The sequence below is a fragment of the Manacus candei genome, unplaced genomic scaffold (genome assembly GCF_025592945.1).
Source record: "Manacus candei isolate 608988 ecotype Guabito, Panama unplaced genomic scaffold, ASM2559294v1 h1tg000057l, whole genome shotgun sequence".
In the NCBI taxonomy this organism is placed as follows: domain Eukaryota; kingdom Metazoa; phylum Chordata; class Aves; order Passeriformes; family Pipridae; genus Manacus; species Manacus candei.
This window is the reverse complement of record NW_026138105.1, coordinates 14038104-14060251: the sequence shown is the minus strand read 5'-3', so window position 1 is coordinate 14060251 and position 22148 is coordinate 14038104. Positions and strand designations below refer to the sequence as shown.

The 22148-nt window shown below is 50.7% G+C and overlaps 1 protein-coding gene across 2 annotated transcripts in view; it reads right to left on the bottom strand.

Moving 5' to 3' along the window:
- Positions 1-22148, bottom strand: part of HNF4A (hepatocyte nuclear factor 4 alpha) — a 34772-nt gene that overhangs the window by 3222 nt on the left and 9402 nt on the right. Inside the window, exons 1-9 of one of the 2 annotated variants that reach the window (XM_051803045.1) lie at positions 15310-15587; positions 11515-11689; positions 9611-9705; positions 7744-7850; positions 5062-5221; positions 2000-2083; positions 1343-1498; positions 826-1062; positions 14-136 (exon numbers count right to left, since the gene is read on the bottom strand). In XM_051803045.1, coding sequence (XP_051659005.1) covers positions 14-136; positions 826-1062; positions 1343-1498; positions 2000-2083; positions 5062-5221; positions 7744-7850; positions 9611-9705; positions 11515-11689; positions 15310-15430 — 1258 coding nt within the window. In that variant the 5' untranslated portion in view covers positions 15431-15587. Of the gene's footprint in view, positions 1-13; positions 137-825; positions 1063-1342; positions 1499-1999; positions 2084-5061; positions 5222-7743; positions 7851-9610; positions 9706-11514; positions 11690-15309; positions 15588-22148 lie in introns of those variants that run through there. The other variant, XM_051803046.1, reaches the window with a different exon arrangement.

Sequence of the window (22148 nt, the reverse complement as noted above, 5' to 3'; positions counted from 1 at the left end):
TGGCAATACTCACACATCTGCCCGTTGTGCATCTGAGGAGGCATTGTGTTGGCCACAATGACGTTTGTTCCCAGGTTCTCCTGGATCAGATGAGGGTGCAGGGGGTGGTGGGCGTGCGGTGTTTCACTTGATGAGCCTAAAATGCAGCATATGACATTTGTTTCCACAATGGCAGAGGGAGACAGTTCAGATGAGCAGACCCACTGCACCAAAGGGTCCAAGGCTTTGTGCAGGATCAGCTTGTGTGTAGGTGGTTGGAGCACACCCTTCCCTTTTTCCTCCATGAATGCCTTGAGCCACCTAACCCTTGTGTGCTGCCTGAATTTCCTTTTATGCAGGATCATATTCCTGAGTCACCTGAGTCACCTCTACGTAAAGAATAGCACAGTGGCAACTTTTCATTTTGTTTTGTCCCATTGGATGATCCCACTAGAAAATCTGTGACACTCTTTCAACTTGAGCTTTCAGACTTTTCTGTTTTGATGGTTCCCTTCTGGCAGAGAAGGATTAGTGAAATGGGTGCCTGGTAGGAGATTGGGGTTGCACAGCAAATCTTGTCCATGTGCAGAGGGCTGGGGACACCTCTCTGTAAATAGATGCACAGCTAATGCATTTCTTTAGGTGAGGAGAAGTAGAGGACCCTTAGTTACCACTGCCAGTGACAGGGGAGATGATTTTGTGTGAGTCAAGGGCTGACCTGCATACAGGCTATCTCCTAAATTTTTCAGGTAGGGAGCAGTGGATGTTCTCCACCGTGGAGGTTCTCAAGGGGAGGGTGATCAAGGCCTCACTGAGAGGCCTCATGTAGCACCCTCAAGCACTCACCTCCCAGCAGCATCTCCTGCAGCAGGTTGTCAATCTTGGCCATGCCGAAGAGCTTGACGAACTGGATCTGCTCTATCATCTGCCAGGTGATGCTCTGCAGCACAGGCAGCAGCAGCAGCAGCTCCCCGAAGCGGCCCCGCGAGTCGTACTGCCGGTCGTTGATGTAATCCTCCAGGCTCACCTGCACCTGGTACCGCATCCGCTTGATCTTGGAGGGGTCACTCAGACCTTTGGCATCTGGAACAACACACACACACCCCCCAAGCTATCCAGGCTGTTCCCCAGGAGCTGCCTGTGGTGAAGTCTGGGCACAGCCTGAGGCAGGCTGTCTCCAATTCCGTGTTCTTTGCTGTAATGGGCATTTTTTCTCTTCTCAGGCTGAATTCTCCCCTCCCTCTAAGGACAGTTCAGCTCAGAGAGGAGACCAGGCAGCATTCCCACAACTCAGGGCCAGTATTGGTCAGCATAACCCAGATCTGTCCTCTCTGAGGGTAACCCTCCCCAAGCTGGAGCATACCTGGGTCAAAGAAGATGATGGCTTTCAAGCAGGCATATTCATTGTCGTCTATCTGCAGCTCCTGGAAGGGGAGGACCAGCTCGTCCAGGACACGGTTGGCCACACGGTTCACCTCCACCAGTTCGGGGCAGTTCCGTGGGATGATGTGGTCATTTCCTTTGGACAAGCAGCACAGAAACCATCACCTTGCCATTGCTCAAAACTTATCAGGGGTGACTTAACAAAACCCAGGCAACCAACACTGAGATAATTTTGAGGGTGGAGGAATTAAGAAGTTCCCCCTTCTGCCCCTTCCCTGTCCCAGCCCACCAGAAACGCTGGTCTGTGTTGCCAGAGCAGCCTCTCATTCCATGGGAGCCGCTCAAGTGAGGAGAAGCTGGCTGAGGAGTGAGAGCTTTTTTCTCAATCACACCACAGCCTGCTTACACAAACCTGGAGGTGCATTGGGAATGTTCACAGTTCCCCAGCTTTGTCACATGCCATGGCCTTGATGTGAATGCCTGCCAAGCCTCCCTGCACCCAAAGGTTGTGCTAGGCTCGCTAAAATACAGAAGGGCTCAAAAAGGATGTCCACAAACACTGAACCACCCTCTCCTTCACCCCAGCGGGGAAGCATCACAGAAGCAGATGGGCTGAGAGCAGAAGTGCACTCCTTACCTAGCAGCAAGACATCCTTGAGCACCATGGACCTCTTGGCAGCTCCCAGTAACAGATGTTCCCCTGCGTGTGCACGCAGCAGTGCTACCTGCAAGGGCAGGGAGAAGTTATTTGGGTGATGCAGAGGCAGAGACAAGCAAGAGAGAAAGCCCAGAGCTCCTGTACTGCACTCAAGGATGGGGAGTGAGAGCCCCTCTGCAGTCACAGTGAGAGAAAGCTCAAAAATGGGTTACTTCTGTGCAAAACCTGTTATAGGTGCAGCAGAACCAGTAGACAATTGACAACACCTGAAGCATCCCATATTCAGGACACATGTTATGAGCAAGACCATGCCAGACTGTCCCAGGACCTCACACCAGCGTGGGACATGTTTACAGGGGCCTGTTTGCAGACAAGGCAACTCCTGCCAAGTGCAGAACCAGGGACCAAGCTCCATCCTGAGAACTGGGGAGAAGCACTGCTGTGGACAGCTGCTGTCCCTCTGGGCTGTGCCCACCTCCCACTGAAATCATGCTCATGGGGACCCACGTCTGGTCACCCTCTGGCCACTTATTCCCTCCCCAGCCATGGGAACTGGAGCCAGGGAAGCCAAAGGCATGTTTTTCTCTCCTGACGTTAATGATTGAAGTGTTTAATTTTACACCCTCCAGCGGCTCCTGAGAATGTTCTGAGTCTTTTGCCCTCCTTCAGTTAAAAATTTCAGAGATATAGGCAGAAAGGGAAGTTAACAATTGGACACCCTGACACAGAGGCTTCTTAATGTCCTGCCAGGAGCTTCTGCTGGAGAAAACAATCATTAAACATTAATAGATCCTGAAAAGTATGTCCTGGTGGGAATGGTCCCTTTTTCCAGTGTGTTATCCCTCAGCATCTGACAAAGCCAAGAGGAGTCTTACCCTACCAGAAATGCCAGGAGAATGTGTCACCCATAGAAGAGAGCTCTGGTTAAGGAAAGATGCTGATGGCTGAGAGAGGGAATTTTTGCTTTTTGCAGACGGTGAAAAACGTTATGCAAAATAAACAGAGTGGAGATCCTTGCAAAAAGACTACGCACACATGACACTGGGGAGTCTTTATCTAGATGCCAAAATCTAGCCTCTCTCTATCACTATCCAAACATGGGTGGATATGTTGGCTGAGCTGCTTGTAATTACCAGAGCTGCACAAAACTGGGCTTCCCTATCTGACAAAACTTTGAGAAGGATGGAAAAAACTGCAAGTCCCAGGGAGTAGCAAAGCTCTCACACAGAAATTTCCTGCCTAATGAAAATTCAGGAAAGTTCAGTTTGTAACCATCCTTTTTGTTTCCCTAAAATTTGCTTGTCTGAGCAGGGTTAAAGTCAGTTACTTCAACAAGGCAAAGCCACCTCATTTGATATTTGTTCTTGCAATGATGAACCTAAGACACATCATTCCATTGTGAACTAGGATAAACATAAAAGTTGTAACACAACAAAGTAGAAATGGCTTTGTCCCACCAAACCCAGTACTCTGACATTTTGTTGAAGAAGAATAATGGGTTGGGTATGACCTTTCTTATAAAAATGTTGGCAGTGATGATTCATTCTCAGGCAACACTTTAATGGTAATGTAACAGCATTTCCCAACGTTGTATGTACCCACTGGACACCTCTTGACTGGCTGTCCTGCCCCTTGGGCAGCTGCCTTTCACAGTTTTGTTCATTCCTACTCCCTGGCATTTCTGTCCTTCCTCCCACACTCCCCTGAGTATCTGCTGCCACAGTTCTCACACTGTCCTTCAAAAGCACGGATGGCATTCATTGATTAGTTTTAATGCAGTGCAGTGTTTCCTCTCAAGCCCTTTGGGACAGGTTGGGAACTGCTCATGATGGGGATGGCTGGTTATAACAGAACTATTTCAGTCAAGACGAGCCTGTGGAGGATGCTGAGAGCAGCCTCTCCCTGTGGGAAGGCAGGGTTCTGACTGGGTCATTTTTAGGTTTTGTTTCCTTCTTGGAGAAATTTTGCAGCCCCACACTTGTAAAATTGTAGAAATTGCTGTAGTTTGTGGAGTTCTTATCCAGGTTTAGGGCCTCTGTTTCAAGTGGCACAAGGATTTAATGTGTTTTACAGAGCTGCCCCAGACCCCTGGGGATCTGATCATCTGGATACTCTCAATTTCTAGACATCCTTTTTCTTCATTATATAAAAATTACCTCTAGGTCAACAGGGCTGGAGACTGGTGCTAGCTGAAGGGAACACATGGTGGGTTTATGACTGTTACAGTGGGCAGATTGGAAATACCTTCCTACCTGTGAGAGGGCCTGTGCTGGCCACTGCCAGAAGTGCTCTCCCTTCTCTCTGTGCATCCCCACCAGCCACATGTGCTGTTCAAGGCTGGGCACATATCATGTCCCTCAACATCTGTTGCAGTCCTCTGAAATTTAGACTTACACAGGAGACCTGTCCTTGCATCCCTTTGAGGCCACTGAGATCCTGCAGTGCAGTTTTACAGAGGACATCAAACCCTCTGTGCTTATCTGGGTTAGGGAACCCACAAATGTCATTTTAGCAATTTGTGTTAAATGCAAATATATCCTTGCTTTTTAACCCTGAGGAAAAAAAAAGACTTTCTGTTGCTTTGGGAGCAAATTAGTGTTTAGCTTAAACAATTCCACACTATGGGTACAAACACATCCCCAGGTGAAAAACAGAAAGACAGACAGACAGGCACATGAGTTTTTAAGTCTTGAGCAGGCCTTAGGCCAGAAATCTGTCCTGCTAATTCTGATTGCTCCAAGCATCTGTATAGCACTTCAGGTTTTCAAAGTGCTGCTCAAACTGTAATTGATAAACAATTGGCTGGCTGACCCCTGCAAAATGTGCATCTGATAGTGTTCCTAATTTGAGCTCAGTGTTATCATGGCTGTGCTCATCGGCTGATTAGCAGCACATGGCATTGTATGGATGCCTGGCCCATGCTGGCATTGTATGGATACCATTCCCAATCAGCTGCAGCAGTCAGGATAACAGAGTGGACAATGCACATTTTCTTTGAAGGTCTCAGCTGTCCTTGGCTCCCTGGGGAAGGACAGGGGGACTTGCCTGGTCATCCAGGGGCAGCTCACAGAAGGCAGGGATGTACTTGGCCCACTCCACCAGCACCAGCAGCTGCTGCTTCATGGACTCACACACATCAGAGATACTGGCAATCTTCTTCCCTCGGATGTCTCCATTGATCACAGACACTGGAGATGATATCTGGAAGGAGGGAAGAGATCCTTCAGCTTTCAGTGCCACAGAGGGAACAGAGACGGGAAAATCCCCAGCCCCTGGGTTGTGCTGATGCAGACTCCAGCATCAACGATTAGATTACTTTTTTTTCTGTTGCACAACCAGCCCCAGAATAGGTGACCCAACATAACTCATTTAAATTGAGATCAGCCCGGGGACCTGTGAACATGGAATGCTTCAGAGCCGAGGCTGGGGATCATCCTGGTAAACTGTAATGCCTTGAATAGACTGGAAGGCACAGAAGAAATGTTTCTAAAGCCAGGATCTACCTCCCACTGAACAAATGTGCTCAGTCAAGACTCAGGAGGGAACAGAGGGGGTGGTGTAGCAGTCAGCCTCACCGGTAGCAAGGAAATGTCCACCCAGTGCTGCTGCACAAGATACTTGGTCCCACCAAAGGGCAGAGAACTGCTCCTCCTTCCACCTTGCTCCAGAGCCAGTGCTTGGCCAGAGCTGGAGATGTGCAGGCTCTGCTTCTCTCCTGAGTCACCATGAGCACACCAAGTCTCTGCTCAAGGCAGCTTTCCAGGTCTGACATTGCTTTCTGTTAGCACCAGATCATAAATTATCTGACCTTACCCACTTTGAATTACTAAAGACAGACTTCAAAGACAACAATCTCCCACCTCCCACCAGCTTTTAGGTCCTTTTGGCAAAACTGGACAAGTGCAAGCATGCCCACAACACAGGCCATGTTTGTTGCATGACCAATTATTTGTGACTGAGAGGCAAATGGGGCCATTTCATTTGCAAAGGACAAGCCTGAAAGCTCTGCAAGTAGTGTCACACAGAGCTGGACAGGACATCTCCCCCAAACCAGGCACCCAACCTCCTGCCTCCTTCTCATGCATAGCTGCTCACCCAGGCCATCTAAAAATTTGCCCTTAGTCACTACTTTATCCTTATGCTTCTGTAAGCAATTAACTCAACCCCATGGCTGCCCTCTGCCTGCCCTCTGTGCTCTTGTACAACATCAGCTCTTCCTGTCCTGTTCCTGCCCGTGTTTTCAGCTTGGACCCTGCCAGCCTCTCCAAGGAAATGGAATTCAAATGCCACCTGCATTTTTTTTTTTGCAGGTTGCATTACCTGGAGGCTTTCCAGATCACCAGCTATTATTGAATAAATAAGATTGTAAAAATCTCACCATGTATTACCCTAATCAGTGGGCCCGGAAGGCTTAGCAAATAAATAAAAACCTCTGAGTGAGTGACCCTAGATCTTGGAGAAAGCAGCTCCTCAGCAGTATCTTGTTCTAATTAGCCAGGCACATAAAAGTTACCAATTACCGTGCTGGAGCCTGCCTTGTTTAATGAGTCTCTCTGTGCTCTGTGGGAGAGCAGAAGCTCCTCTGGATTTGTCCATGGTGGTAGTTTTTATCAGCAGACTCTGCTACAGGCTTACATGTGATGCCACTGCAGGACTCTGAGTCCCGGAAATGTCCTTCCCTTGAGATGACTTGAGACCCCCTTATCTCACACCTCTGGGAGCAGCACCAATATTATTTTTATGGGGTACGTAAATATATTAGGTCTTGCATAGGAAAAGGTGAGATGGGGGATGAGTTTGGATGTGTTTCCTGTGCACAGGATTGGTCCTTGGCCCTTCTGGCACATCACCTCCTCAGGGAAGTGGATCTTACAGCCCGAGCCTCGTGTGGAGCCCAGACACAGCAGATCCTGTCCTGGAGCACCTCCCAGGGTAGCCTTCAGGGTAACATGACCCTTGAAGCAATTAAGAACATGGACTGCCAACACAAACCCCTCTTCATTTTCCCCAGGACACGAACTGCTGCTCTCCCCAGCTCCCATGAACAGTGGCAGCTCTTGCCACCGGCACAGCCCCATCCTCATCACTTGTGCTCACAGACAAACCCTCCCCACAGTGTGCATCCATCCTGTCCTGTGTCCTCCCACAGAGTGCTGAGCTGGTGTTCACCACTTGTAATATCCAGACTCTTAAACCTGAGCCATCTTTTCAGGTGAGCTTTGAAACTCTAGGAAATCTTGGCAGTATGCTAGTGGAAATGGGGAATGTCAGCAAGAACTGGAAAAGATATCTACATAAAGCAAGAATGTAACCGATTCCTTGTGAAACTGTGCAGGAAGCCAGAATCTGAAGATCCTAATGGCCAAGGGGGAAGGGAGGCTGCTCATGCAGGGCCAGCCCCTCGTGGACTTAGGCAGCCACAGCTCTTTGGATTTCAGTGGTTCTACCCTGTTTTCTTCCAGCAGGCTCTCCAGCCTTCATGTGTCTCATCAGAGCAGAACAAATCATTGCATATTGTTACAACTGACTTCTGGACCAAGGACAAATAAAAGGGGTGGTTTCAGGTAACAAATGGTTTTTGAAAAGACAGTGTTGAGTTGGCAGATAAGTCACTTAGAACAGAGGTGGTAATTCGAAGACTCAGCTATTAAATAGTCAGCTGGCTCTATGAGCCAGATAGTGCCTGATGCTTTTGTATTTGGTAAAGAAGAAAGAAGAGGTACCTGCTGTGCCAGGACTTCTGCCTGCAGTAGGGCATTGATGGAGGGCAAGCTGCTGTCCTCGTAACTCGATCTGCGGGTGCTGATTCGGTCCCGTTCGTTTTGTACAGCTGCAAGAAAGTATTTTGGCTGAGCTGCAGGTCGTTCATGGCAATGCACACCAAAAACTAGCACAGACTCTTGGCATCCCCCTTCCTTAGCTGCAGTTTCCCAGCTTCCCTGCCAGGCAGGGTGGAGGAGCAGCTGTGTCTGATTTGTGATGGGATGCCTGTGAGAGCTCACTACATCTGGTGGCTCTGATTTCCTATTTGCTTTATTAGACTTCCCTGGGACGGGGTCAGTTCAGAACCCAAACACCTGTAGAATTCAATGGGAAAATTTCTTCTCAAAGGATCTGAGCTTTTTTTGTTTCAGGGTCTGAAATGGTGGCCCTGCTCATGTGTGCAGCCCAAAGCTGACGTGTGCAATGAAGGGGGCGAGTACCTGCAAGGCTCCTTTGTCCACAGGACTCCTGCGAGTCCATTTGGGAAGCTCTTGCACCAGATGGGTGCAGTTGGAAAACTTCCATCTAAGCTACAATAAGGAAAGAAGTGCAGAACTGCTCCTACTCATCTATCCAGAGCAACACAGCTCTCTCACACCTTGCTGTAAAAGCGTTGCTCATCCTGTATTGTAAAGCCAGGACAGATTTGACCCCAGTGTGCCTCCCTGCTTGGTCTAGTCTTGAGGACCTGGACTTTGAGTCCAAGGTGGCAGCAGCCAGAGCAGCAGCAGTAGTGCCAAAGGGGAGGATTTGCCTGTCTGTCTGTCACGAGGCCACGGGCTGGATGTAACTCACCCTGGCCATGCCACTCAAAGGTGTCTGCTCAAATAAGCTATTGATCGGTGGCACAGGAACCAGAACAGTGCCTGCCTTGGGCTGGTGGCTCTCTGGATTGATACGTTCTCAATGTATAAATCCACCTGATAAAAAGCAATAATGAGGCTGGGCCAGGAGAAAAGCCCTGCAGTCAGCGGCTGTAAATAGGAGCTCTCAAGGTTATGCTGCTTGTTATCAGTAGCAGGCCCCCGAGTTCAGTCACGCCATGATGTTTTCCAAATGTTTGCTCAGTATTAGCTGGTCATGCACCTAATGTAACTTCTATTGAATATTAACAGACAACAGCACAGCTCTGGGCACGGGATGAGCGGACGCTGCAGGGAGAAGAGGATTCCTATGTTCTTCAGGAAAAGCCAAGACAAGTTCCTTGCAATACCTCATCCCCTTTAACAGAGAAGAAATGCTCCTGTCCAGAGGTGTTCCTGCAGGCCACCCAGGTACCACTGGTACTTCCCTGTTGTCTTCAAGGACCTTTTACTCCAAAGTTTCTCCTTGAGCAGGTGTGAACCGGGAGGAGCACAGGGTTTAATTTCTCTGTATGGAACAACAGGACCAAGTGCCTCCCGGTTGTCCCTTTGCAGACATCAGTGGGTTGAGCTCTGTGGGATGCCTGGCAGCTCCTCTGAGCTGCTCCTGGCAGTGTGTCCCTCCACCAACAGGGCCACCAGCAGGGTCACCAGCAGGGTCCAGCAGGACCATCATTAGGGCCACCAGGTTTTCCTGCCGGTCCTGAGAAGCAGGGCTGAACGAGCGGTGACTCCTGCCATGCAGCCCTGTAAGGGCACATGCCAGGCTCATGACTGGAGGTCAAAACTCTCCCTAAATCTGGATCCGTGCCCAGGTGAGCACTGTGGAGGGAAGACAGGGCTGAGATGGCTGGACAAGTGTGTGCATGGCAGGGCCTGGCCTTGGGCTGTGAGGGCTTCCTCAAACATACAGAGCCAGCGTGGCTGCTGCTGGGGGAGTGCAGGAAGCCACACCATCACCCACCTTCCTTCTTCATTCCCGCTCGGAAGCACTTCTTAAGCCTGCAGTACCGGCACTGGTTTCTTTTGTCTTTGTCTACCACACACTGCCTGTTAAACCTGGGAAGAAAGAAAGGTGTGAGGAGCAGCAGGACTGAGCCTGAAGGCAGGACAAGGCAGAGCCCTAAGCTCCAAAACGTGCTCAGAGCAGGTTCCCAGAGGGTCATCCTGAGAAAGGAGCTCTGGTCTGTGCCTTTTCCATGCTTACAGTTTCTTCTTTGCACTGAACACGTCAGCTCTGTACTCTCCCTCAGGATGTTCAGTAAGGACAGACTAGAGCTGAGAGCCGCACGCAGGAGCTCAGGCTGCTGGTCTGACTAACTATTTAGGCATAGGATGCCCATAATGGACTAGCAAGTCCCAGGGAAGTTAAAAGTGTGACCTAGGAGGGTCAGAACCAATTTGGTAGCCTCTGTTTTAAGTTAGATCCCAGTTAGAATGAAGGAAGAATGAATTTATTCTGAATAAAAAGCAGATAGAGGGTTGTTCTTGAGCTAGTAAGGTTAAGGAGTCAGTTTAAATCCCTGCATCTCTCCAGGGCTGTGTCTGGGATGCTCACAGGTTGGTTCTGACCTCTGGACAGCATCACTGGTGTGCAAACAGCTCTGCTGCCACTTGCATTTGAGAGAGGACTTGGGAGTCAACCAGCTCCTTCCCTCTAAACTGTCACCACCTCCATTGCACCTGGTAGGGCAAACACTGATCTCCCATGTGTGTGGCTCCTGCAGGCAGCACAGGCCTGGTGGCCACTTGAAGCATGAATTTCACTTGCAAATTCACTCAGATTTGCAGAGTAAAGACAAAGGGGTACAGAGCTGGGAAAGGGCTCCCAGCCACACCGAGTTCTGCAGCTTTTGAAAAGGCTTGTTTCTACAGTGCTTTTCAAAGCCCCAAGCTAAGATTTGCCCAAATGGAGGCCTGAAAGAAGCTTTTTAAGCATTTCTGTGGCACACATAAAAGCCTCAGCCTCCAAAGAATTGGTTACCTTGGCTTTTCTGGTGGAGCTGTGGGGAGAGGGCTCCCTTGGCAGGCAGCTTAAATAATCCCAGGCTGCAAGTGATAATGTGTTTCACATGCACTCTTAAACCCAGATCTTCCTTCTGTCACTCAGATTTTAGAGTCATGTTGCTCTTCACACTCTCCAAGTGGCTGTCAGGCCTTCAGGAGTAATTCACTCAAAAAGCCGAAAGGATTTAGACACTCTGAGCTGAGGATTCCTCAGTTTCCTCTGTGACTCTCTATGTGTGGGTTACTCAGAGCAGGGAACGAGTGGGTCACAGCTGCTGATGGCACAGGAGAGCCAAGGGCCACCACCCATGGCACAATGTGCAGTGCATGAGTTGCAGGAGCAATATGAGTGCCTCATCCTCAGAGATGTGCCCACCATGCTGCCCAGCTTGGTGCTCCTTAGATGTTCTTGTATCATGTCACAGGCAGTGACAGCATTTTAGGTGGATGGCAGGCACCCTTCCATCTCATGATGGAGAAGGAGAGCCCCCAGGGAGCGAGCAAGGTTTGTGCTGCACTCAGAGCACTGAGTAGTGAGGTGCTCAGCCCCTGTAACATCTTCTCTCCCAGCATCTCTCTGCCACATCCAGGGTTGGACATATCCATTTGCAAGATGTGCTTGGCCCCTGAAGTACGGGCAAGACCTCCCAGGATCTTACCCACTGATCAGTGGAGGGCAATCCCAAAGTTAGAGCAGTCCCTGACCCCTCCCAGCTGGGGGCGAGGTCAGGGAAAGGGGTGGATGCCACAGGGAGGATGATGAGGATGAAGGACGGTGCTGCTGCGCTTCGAGGGCTTTGCTGCTCAGCTCCCGGGGACTGTTTTGTCTCAGCCACGTGACTCTGCCCCCTCTGCCCTTACCTGCAGGAGTACATGTGGTTCTTCCTGACACTCCTCCTGAAGAAGCCTTTGCAGCCATCGCAGCTGGAGGCTCCGTAATGCTTGCCCGTGGCGCGGTCCCCGCAGATGGCACACAGCGCGCTCACCCCGATGCTGCTGGAAGTGTTGAGGTTGGCTGCTTCTGATGGAGACGTGTCTGCTTGGGGAAGGACACAGAAGAAGAACGCAGTGAGACAGACGGCCGACATTTCCTAACTCAGTTTCCAGTGAGAAACTTGATTTTTGGAGGAAGGAGGCTGCTGCAGCCAGGCTGTGTGACAAGGGCCGGTCAGAGAGGTGTGTAAGGAGCAGTGGGTGCTCTGAGTGCTGGAGTCATTGTATTTTGAGTATGCAAAAGCTCCCTGTGTGTTAAGGTGAGACAGCTCTTCCCAAAGGCCTTCAAATAAAGCAGAGGCCCATTTGCAGGAGTCACAGAGCGGAGCCAAAATTCCTCAGGGATTTGCAGACGCCTTGGGGCTGCAGCAGTGTGGCCAGAGAAAAAGCTGATGCAGAGTTAAAGTTGAGGTATTACAGCTCAGGGTGAGCAGCTGATGTATTAGGGAGGTGTTTGCGTTATAGCACTGAAAGAGCCCAAGCCAGCCCTGGGCAGATGCAGTTACAGAAACAAGGTGACCAGCTCCCTTTCCCAGAGAGCCTCAGTGCCAGGCCTGCAGCTCCAGCCTGCACAGCACTTCTTTGGGAGAACAAGACTTTAGGTACATAACAAACTCAAAGCACTTCAGCTGGAAAACTCACGAGGGCAAAAACTACCCGGAGTCTGGTAGGACCACAGTGGAGGTTGATTTGTCTTGCAGTCCTTACAGACCAAGGGGGACTGGCATTTGCAGGGTTTTTTTGGGAGGATGGGGAATTGCAGCAGCCTCTGGAGGAAAGGACATCTGAAAGGCTAAAAACCTACACTAAACCCCTCCAGCAAGCCAAACAAACCTCAAGGCTGAAGGGATCAGCCCTTAATTCAGTTGATCTAATTGTCCCCTCCCATGTATGTTTTCTGTATCAGCATAGGCACATTCCCCTGCCTCAGTGGAAATGCCAGTTGCAAATAATACCTAGGATCTACAAAGCCATAGAAACTACTGGGATTTTTAATGCTTGAGTCTATTGGTCCCTGGTCTCTGGGTTTGGCAGGGACACAGTTAACGCTCACCCTGGGAGGGTCACAGCTGCTCCCTCTTGGCACCCAGCAGAAAGGGGCTGGGTACCATAAAAAAGCTGGTCCCAAGTGGTAGCTGAAGTGTGGGTGCTGGGGGAGGTGAAGCCAAAGCAAGGCTGTCTGGGGCAGGGCTGCAATTTTAACTTCTGTTTTGCAGAAGATGTGTTGCAGCAGGTTCTGCACATCCTGCTCATGCCATCCCTCAGCAGGAGTGACTGGCGTGGACCCAGCAGTGAGCTAGCATGGGAGGGTTCTGGAGCCAGCCCTGGCTCTGGCAGTATCTTTCATTTCCCTACCTGCTTTCTGTCTTTGTAATTCCTTATGTCTCTCCTGTGTTTCTTTCTGAGTCAGTTGGCTGCCTCTCCATGTCCCTGCCTGGCACACCCTGTCACACAGCTGCGTTTCCCTGTGTGCAGCAACACTGGGGCAAAGCTCCTCTCCCCACTCCCAAAGTCCTGAGCTCCTCCCAAGGCCATTCTGGCTGTCTCCTGTCCCTATGAGCAGCTTGCCTCTAAAAACATCCTTCCTCTTGAGGGCTCAGCTGCATGCAGGTCATTCCAGAAGTAAAGTTAAATTTCCACTTTCAGCTAAACGTAGGACTTAGATGAGAGAGCAAGGGCTGATCTGCCTGTAATCACATTACTTCTGTATCTGTGACAGCCCAGATAAATCCCTTTTTAGCAGTCTATCACACTGTAATCAGATGAACATAGAGCAGGAAAAACTGGCACCATTATCAGAAAAATTGCAACATCTTGGTCTAACAGCCAACAACAATGAAATCATTGCCTAATAGATAATTTTCTAATTAAGTTTATTTTGTGGTGCCAGAAACGTGGGCTCTGACTGCTGCAGTCAAGCATTTCTTCATGGGATTGATTTGGAGTTGAGGTAAATGGGGAAAAGGAAAAAAACGGGCTTTGAGACCTCGCAGCTGAGATTTGTGACAGGACAGGAGCTCCTCAAGAGGTCCCAGAGCCTGTCTGAACACAGGACTAGTTTTGGCCTGTGATGGTGACAAACTCCCTGCTGAGCAGCTGCCTCAGGGCTGGAGCTGCAGAACTGTGCAGGGCAGGGACCAAGCTCTGGGTCCTCGGCCAGAAAAGGAGGCAGAGATTCTACAGGTGGAGGTTCTGCAGGCAGAGACATGGGCACAGCAAAGCAGCCCTGGAAGTGAGACCTGTCCCTGGTCTGGAGCTGGGCAGAGGAAGAGGAGAGGAGTTGGTGCTGCCTGCCCCAGCTGACTCATCCACCCCTGGAGTGTGTGTCACATCACACCTGATCTTGTCATATAAAATTATCGTGTTTCTCTGCCCCAGAGAGCCCTCGGTCCAGGGGAGCCGACTCGCAGCCCCCTGTGCAAATGCTTGCTGGTTGGGAGAGAGACACAGAGAGGGAGCAAGGCCTGGGCTTGTCCCTGAGTGTCCATGGACATCAGCAGAGCCGGAGGGGGCAGCTTTTTGCCCTGAGGCACCTGGGTGGGTAGGACCAGACCGTGGGAGTGAAGAAGGGGCTGAGACCCAGAGTGGTGGCAGGTTATGGCACAGCAGAGCTGCTTTGGCACCACGGTGTTACATCCCTGGTGGAGCAGAGCATAACCTGGGGGAGACCCACAGAGGCTGTGATGGGAGAGTCCATGCCACCAGCACAGCCCTTCTGGGACAGAGGTGCCCCAGCGGCCTCGGTGACACAACACACAGGAGGAAAGGGCTTGGAGGGTCGCTCTCTGTGGTGTGCTGCATTTAGCCATTAACCTCACATTTAGAGAGACTTTAAGGAGGACTTGGAGGGGAATCTTCTGTTATCTTTGAGCATTTAATCACCAGGACTCTTGGGTCCCCAAATGGGTGGGCCAGTGTGAATCCTGGGTGGTTAAGTGTGATCATACCCGTCTGAAGGGATGGGAACATTTGTCTATCCTCTCGATGTCCCTTTGTCCCTCTTACTGGGGGCTGAGACTCCTGGCCCCACAGTGCTGACAGGGAAGGGGATGCCACCCCACACCCCAGCACTGCACAAGGGAAGGGCCATGGCCTCAGAGCAGCTGTGGGGACAGCACCTAAATCACTTCTCATAGTGATTTTCACCCTTGCCAGGTGCTAAATGCCTTTCTGCTCCAGGAAAACCTATCTCCAGCTGCTGCTGGACTGGGGCTGGCTCTCTGCTCTGGAGCCACAGGCTGAGTCATCTGTCTGGTGAACCATCAGCAGCGTTTCACTCAAAATCTTTTGGCCAGGCTTTTCTCTTGGCTGGGGTCTGGGGGAGGTGAGACCCCACCGTGTCCAGCCCCAGGCCTAATCCCTGGGCTGAATGTCTGGTGGGGACCTCTCATTCCACCCAACTCCTGCTGTGTGCCTGTTCCCAAGGTGTCTGGGCTGCAGGGCACCATCCCACCCACCCCAAACACGCCTTTGCTCAGACACCTCTGTTTTTCCCTGGGGGAAGCAGAAACCCCCCATGAGCTGCCAGAAGTCCCCTGTCTGACACCCCTGCCGTGCCCCAGCCCCACTGGGAGCATTTTGGTGGCCACCCCAGGGACTTCTCCTCCGGCAGCCCCCGGCTCATCCCACCCCAGCAGAGGGGAGAAGGCGGAGGGGACTCACCGTTGCCCATGGCCAGGACCTGCATGTTCTCAAACTCCAGGGTGGTGTACGCCGGGTCCAGCGCTGCGCTATAATCTGCCATCTCCATGTCTATTAGGGCTTTGGAAAGGCGCATTATCATCAGCAAACACGGGCCAGATTGTACCGATTCCCCTGTCCGAGGCTATTGGCCCTCTTGCCTCCCTCTGCCTTGGCTGCGTCCCCTATCTGTTGTCTTTTATTTCAGATATTTCTCTGAAAGGATTTGCTGAGCCTCAAGGCCTATACTCCCCAGAGGGGTGGAGGCAGGAGGCAGGGGTTAATCTTTAATCATCTCACCCACTGCCGAATGCTGCTAAGCTTTTTTTTTTTTTTTTTTTTGGTGGAGCTGCAGTGATTGTTGTTGACTGTTTATTATGGAATCTCAAGGCACTTTGCTGATCCTGGCTCCTCCTGGGCACGGGCAGGACCACGGGAGCAGGCGCTCACCAGCAAGGGAACACCTTCCCAGGCTATTGACCTTGATGCTGAATGTTGGTCTTAATGGTGCCTGGGATGGAAAACTTGTAGAAAACCCTACCAGCAGAACAAGGTTGCTCTTGGCTTCTGTCATTGCCTTCCCCTCCCCATCACTGGTTGCCTTCACCCCTGCTCTTCCCTTCTCTTGCTCCCTCCATCCCTCCCACTCCTCCTTCTCTCTCCCTCACGGTCAGGGAAGGTCAGCTCCTGCCTGGCAATTTACACGTTGCTATGTAAAGCAAAGCGTATGACTCCTTTTACTTCCCTATAAATCAGGTTTTACAGCATCTGGATGCCCCATAAACAGATCCCACTCTCCGTGCCCAAGCAGTGAGCGGGGCTGGAGGGTGGCACAGGCACCCTGGGAATCACCAGGGCAGCTCCTGTCCCATGACTGAAATCACTCCATGCTGGACACCCTCAGCCTCGGGATTTGACTGGTGTGTCTTAAAATTTTAATTAGATGCGTTAAATAATAAATAATCAATAATAAATTAGACGTGCTAAAATGCAGTAGAGCTCTATTCTGCAGTGGGATTTTTCCTTCTGCAGGTGCACCAACAATGGTTCTGCTGCCTTGCCCAGACCTCGGGTCTGACTCTGCTGGTGCTGGACCCCCTTGACTGGAGCAAGCAGCAGAGCTGCCTGTGCTCTCCTCCTTGCTAAACCTGGGTGCTCTCCTCCCCAGCTGCCCCTGAGCACATCACTCCTCCACTTCAGCCAGAACTGAGACATTTCAGTGCAATTGTGAGATCATTGAGTGGGGATTTAATCGACCACTGAACAAGAGAACCAGCAATTAATGACCCGGTATCAGTTCGCTCTGCACTGAAAACATCCCTGGGATTTCGCAACCAGCACTGTTGGTTTGAGCTCCCAACTTGCTTGTGTTTGTCCTTCCCAGGCACCCCAGTGCAGTGCCAGCCCTGCTGAGCCACCTGGGCCACGGTGTGACACCAAGGTCTCTGGCTCCACAGTAGCTCATGCCTTTGGGCAGTGATGCTAGTGATGATTTGCTGTTCACATTTTAGGAGGACGAGGAATTGTTCAAGCAGCCCTTGCCCCCCCAAAAACAATGACCTACATAACACTTCTAAACAGCTCTTCTACCCTGAGGCTTCTGGTATGCAGGAGTGAATCTGAGCTCAGGGGAGAGCCCCTGCCTTCTCACTTGGGGCTGGTGATAAATGACCCTTTGCTGCAGGTAAAACAGTCATCTGGCCAGTTCTCCTGAGGGACAGGCCAGAACTCTCTGCACTCACGTGGCTCTTCTCTTAAGCAGACAGAGTCTTGGCCAAAAATTGTTTTTACGATGTGCAAACTGGGATGGGGATGCTAAGGTGGAGCATAGCCCCCTCCATAGCCTCACCCCAGGGACTTCCATCCCAATCCTGGCCAGGCCACAGTGATCCCTTTGATTAGATAAATGCTACAGACACCAGGTCAAATATGTGCAGGATTTGCCACAGCGTCTGGTAAAATATTGTAAAAACACGGCCCGTTCTGCTCTGCTCATCAAAACAAACCTTTTACTTCAATAGCCTGCTGAGCAAGGAGGCTGCAAAGGCTGTTTGCTCCCCAGGCAGGAAGGATTAAAAGGGCCAGGAGTAGAAATTGGAGAGGCAGCGTGTGCGGGAGAGCGGCAGATAAGGAGCGGGGAAGTTTGGAGAGCATTAGGTGGCTCATAAGGCTGGGACTGTCAATGGGACGTGGTGTTTTCCGCCTGGAATTGTGTTCACTGTTGTTTTCTCACTGCCACCATCCTCTGTGGGTCACCAGTGCCTCCTCCCAAATCCCTCTTCTCGCAGCCAGACCAGCCAAGGACACCATGCCCTGGAGATGGGCTCTGATGGAGACGCGTCGGCTGCTCCCTGGGCACAGGCTCTTGGGGGAGATGATCCCCTGGGATCTTCTGCCTGGGGAGTCCTTGTCTCCCCCTGACATCCTTGTGTGGTGGGTTTTGGGACAGCTTGCCAATGTAGTCATGGCTTGGACTCACCAACAGGACCCCATGGCCCCACAGATGTTTTAGGTTGGAGATGTTCAAGTCAGCAGCTGTTTGTGGGGCTGTTTCAAACACTTCTGGTTACAGAAGATGTTTTGTCATTTTTAGTCCAAGAGAGACAACTCATAGCTGGCAAAACCCCACTAGCTGGTGAAGGCTGTTCCCAGATCAAGTGCTCCAGGGAAGTTCTGCTCCCAGACCCCTTCCTCCCTCCTGTCCCTCCACCCACTGTTTCCTGTGTCAGGAGATGGCTGCAAAGCAGACCATGACAGCTCTGGGGCATGAAGTGTTCTATGCCAAGTGAGTATTTAATTTTTATCTGTTGAGCAGTAAATCCTTTCCCACACTGGCACATCATAACACTAATTCTGCCTTATCTATATATCCCTGACTGGTAAATTCATGCAATGCTAAAGGGGATTCCCTGAAAATAAGATCTCTGCTTCTCAGTAAATGAGAATCAGGAACAGAGTATTTAATAGGGCATTTTTGGTAAGGATGCCATCAGCTACATCTGAGCTCTTCATGTCAAGTGGGTGATCAGGCACCTCTTTCAGGGCTCCTCGGGCACTTCTTGAACAGGGTCTTGTAGGATGAGAGAATAATTGACGTTGGAAGGGACCTCAAAGTCTCTACTCCAGCCTCTTGCTGGAAGCAGGGGCAGCTGTGAGAGCAGCATGGGTTGCTTGGGGCTTTATATAGTGGGGTCTTGAACACTTCCAAGGATGGAGAGTGCACAGCCTCTCTAGGCAGCTCATGCTTGACTGTCCTAATGGGAAGCTTCTCCTTAGCCACTGGCTGAACCTGTCTCCAGTTTTTATGCCTGTTGATCTCCTCCTGCCAGCTCCCCACTCTTAAGAAATGCCTGGCAGAAATGCCAGTGCCCAGAGCCAGCAGGACCAACTTCATCTTTCACTGGTGATGTCCTTGCTGCAGATCCCGTCTCTCATGTCACTCCCAGCTCCAAGGCCACTGTGGAGCTGGAATGGCTTTTTCTTGGCATGCAAGTGAAGCAGAGATGGGCTCAGGTCTGAAACCTCTCTAGAGCAGGAAAACCCTGAACAAGGTCAGGGCCACTGCCCAGCCCATCAGTGTGTCACCGAGCGAGCCGTGGGGAAGCAGGAAGCCCAGTTACAAGACAAAGAACAAAAGTCCTGGGGGAACGTCACCAGCAGAGTCATCTCCACACATGCAAAGGTCCCTTCTGCCTTTTTTTTTTTCCCCTTTGAAATTTCAAATTCCAGTTTGTGGACAAAGTCCTGCCTATCTGAGAATATAGATCTCCGACCACTGACCAAACTCCAGTCCAAGCAGTCCCGAGGACTGCTCTTCCCCTTGCCCACAGATGCCTCTGCTCAGTCCTTGGATCTGCCAGGATCGTGCCGAAATTTTGCACTGGAGCACAGCACTGGTACTTGCACAAAGAGGATTTTGCACTTAATGTCAGCAGCTCCCTTTCTGGGAAGGACCATCAGGAATAACCAGGTAGGAGTTTTATCACCTGCAATTCATTTGACCAGTCAGTACAGATAGAAACCGAGAAAGTGAAACAAGGACTTCCATTGTGCTTATACCAGCAATTTTATCTCATGATTTAAATAAGGGAAGGGGGGAAAAAAAGCAGCTTCAGAGGGGGTGAAAAGCAAGAGGGAACATGAGCTCGTGGAGGCAGAGCCACTCTGTATGGTTAACTGATAACTCCAATTTGCCTCTTCCCTCTCATCTTTTCTGATTCTCCCAATTAAGCTCAACTTATTCTCATGCTAATCATTTCCTGACCTGTTTGTTCTGCATTAAAAAATTAACAGAGAGCAGTTTACTGCTTGAGTTGCTCACACAGAACTGCTACAGATTAGCAGGCAGGCTTTAAGCCTCTACACAGGACTTTTGGGTCTCACAGCCAGTCTGCACAGCTTGAGGATGAGCTTTTTTTCCTGTTTTTAAAGAACAGCATTTTCTAAAGTCAATATAAATCCCCCTCCCTCCATGCCATGAGTATATTTGCTCTGTGACTCTTTCCAAATGGGAAAGATAAAGCCAAGGGCTTGTGTTTTGTCAGACTTTTGTAAACAGGGATATTTAGGCCACACTGTCAAATCCTTCTGCCTTCTACCTCGGCGTGACTCTGGAGCAGAGCTGACAGTATGTTAATAAGCAGCTCCAAGGAATTTGTTAGGGGCTGGGGGCCTACAGGTCAGTGCAGCTGCACAAGCCCCCAGTCCAAGGAGCAGATCTTTGCCTCTGTTCTGGGCAATCATATGACAGACACACAGACAGGGGTCTGCTCCCGTGTCCATCCCCCCAGGAGCAGAGACAAGCTTCCAGGAAAACTGGTGATTCAGCAGAAGTTGCTTAGGGTCTGTTTGCCCCTTGCCAGCTGCACACAGCACATCCATGTCCTGGCAAAACGCTTTGTGGAGGTGAACCAAAATGATCCACCAGCTCCAGACAGGGAGGAGGATCAAAAAGCTCCAGCACCAACAGGCAGGAGGAGACCAGAGCCACATGCCTGGGGGAAGGGGCAGTTTTACTGTCCTGTTAAACAGCAAGTCACTCTTAGTGATTTACTTTCCCCAGGGCTGAAGCACCTGCCACTGAGGTTGGGACAGATGTGGTTTGGGGCTGGGGTGATGCCCAGGACAGGCAGTCCCTGAGCAGACCCCAGACACGCTGTCACTGATGAGCTTGTGACCTGTGGTGGCAGCCCAGGCTCCCCAGCACAGCTCAGAGTGACAGAGGCAGCCTGCAGCCTCAGGCTGTTTCTCACCAATGCCAAAGTTATCAAAATGGGGCCAAACCAACGAAAAGCCCCGTGTGGAGAATCAAGGCAGTTTATGTGCATGGGAAGAGACACTTCAAAGGAGGTAGGAGACTCTGCCTGAACTCCTCTCCAAAAGCAACATGTGCATTTCAGCCGAAGCTGGGATGGATGTTGAGGCTGGAGACAATTATTGGAGTTAAATAAATAGCTGCTCTGCAAATGTGGTAGGGAAAGAGCTGCAAACCTGGGGACAGTCAGACCATTTCAGGATATACTGCTCTAGCAATAACACCGTGTGTGCCTTTCATCCCAGGACCAGAAAGGGGTTTATTATCTTGCCCTAACAAAGGCTCTGAACTCTTGAGGAAGTAATTATTATTTCCCTTGGGAGCTGTTATTATGCAAGGACAGTAAGTCTGAGCTGTTCCCAGAAGGGCAGCTGTGCTCAAAAATGCCAGGGCATTTACTGGTGTGTATCAACATCGCCCTGCCTGTACTGCAGCCCCTGAAAACAGCATCTGGCCTCTGGGACCTGAGGCTGTGGAAATCTGGCTGCTCTGTTTTCATGTAAAATTGCCCAATGAGCCCAAGACCAAGTGAGGAAGAGGAACTGCTAGATTCATCTCCTTCCTTTACATCACAGGCTGCAATTTGTCTCGAGTTACAGCTCCCACCACTGATCCCACTTGCCCCCCTAAGCCCCTACAGCAGGAGCATTGCACTCCATCCAAATCCCAACCCAATGAAGACTCAACCACTTTCCTGCAAAACACTCTCCTGCCTATCTGGGAGGAAATCCAGAAAATCTCTGACTTTGCCATGTGCTGTTTTGGATTCACTGTCTGCACTGGCAGTTGCTTGCCTGTGGTTTAAGCCCCATTTAAATGGGGGAGCAGAAGCCACAGGGAAGCAGCAGCTCTGGAGGAGGGTTTGCTGCCAGCAACAAGCACCTACTGCCCCCCGTGCCTCGCCAGCTCAATTGTTTAGTGTGGCAGGGAACTCAGCAGCCCACTCTGGACCTGGAGAGAACTTGTTTAGCAGGTGGATGTGATCCCTTTGGACCTGAAGTAATCTTGCAGCTTCCCAGGACGAGGATTCTTACTGAGCTCACAGTCTGACAGGCAAGCAAGTCCCTGCCTTCAGCCCTGCCAGCTGTTTGCAGGGCTCTTGCGTTTCGTTGACATTATATGTTCATTGTACACACGTGAAACAGCCCCTGAATCGTTCCAGCTGTGGAGCAATAGGGGGAGGAGAACAGCCAAAATCAACAATGGTTACACATCAAGTTTTACTTTTTTTTTTTTTTTTAAATTTCTTTTTGCAAAGGTGGATGCATCAGCAAGCCACGCCTGGAAGTGACCTCCAGGGGCTGCTGGGGCTCTCAGGATCAGCCCTCACTCAAAATCAAGGCAAAAATCTGCAAAGCTGCTGGGGGGGCTGGAGGAGGGTGGAGGCTGAGCTGCAGCAGGACAGGGGTAGCAGGGGGACAGTCTGAGCCAATGGCCCCAGGGGAGGATCAAGCAAGGGCACCTCAAGGGCAGAAAGTGTCTTCCTGAACCCCAAGCTGTGGGCTGC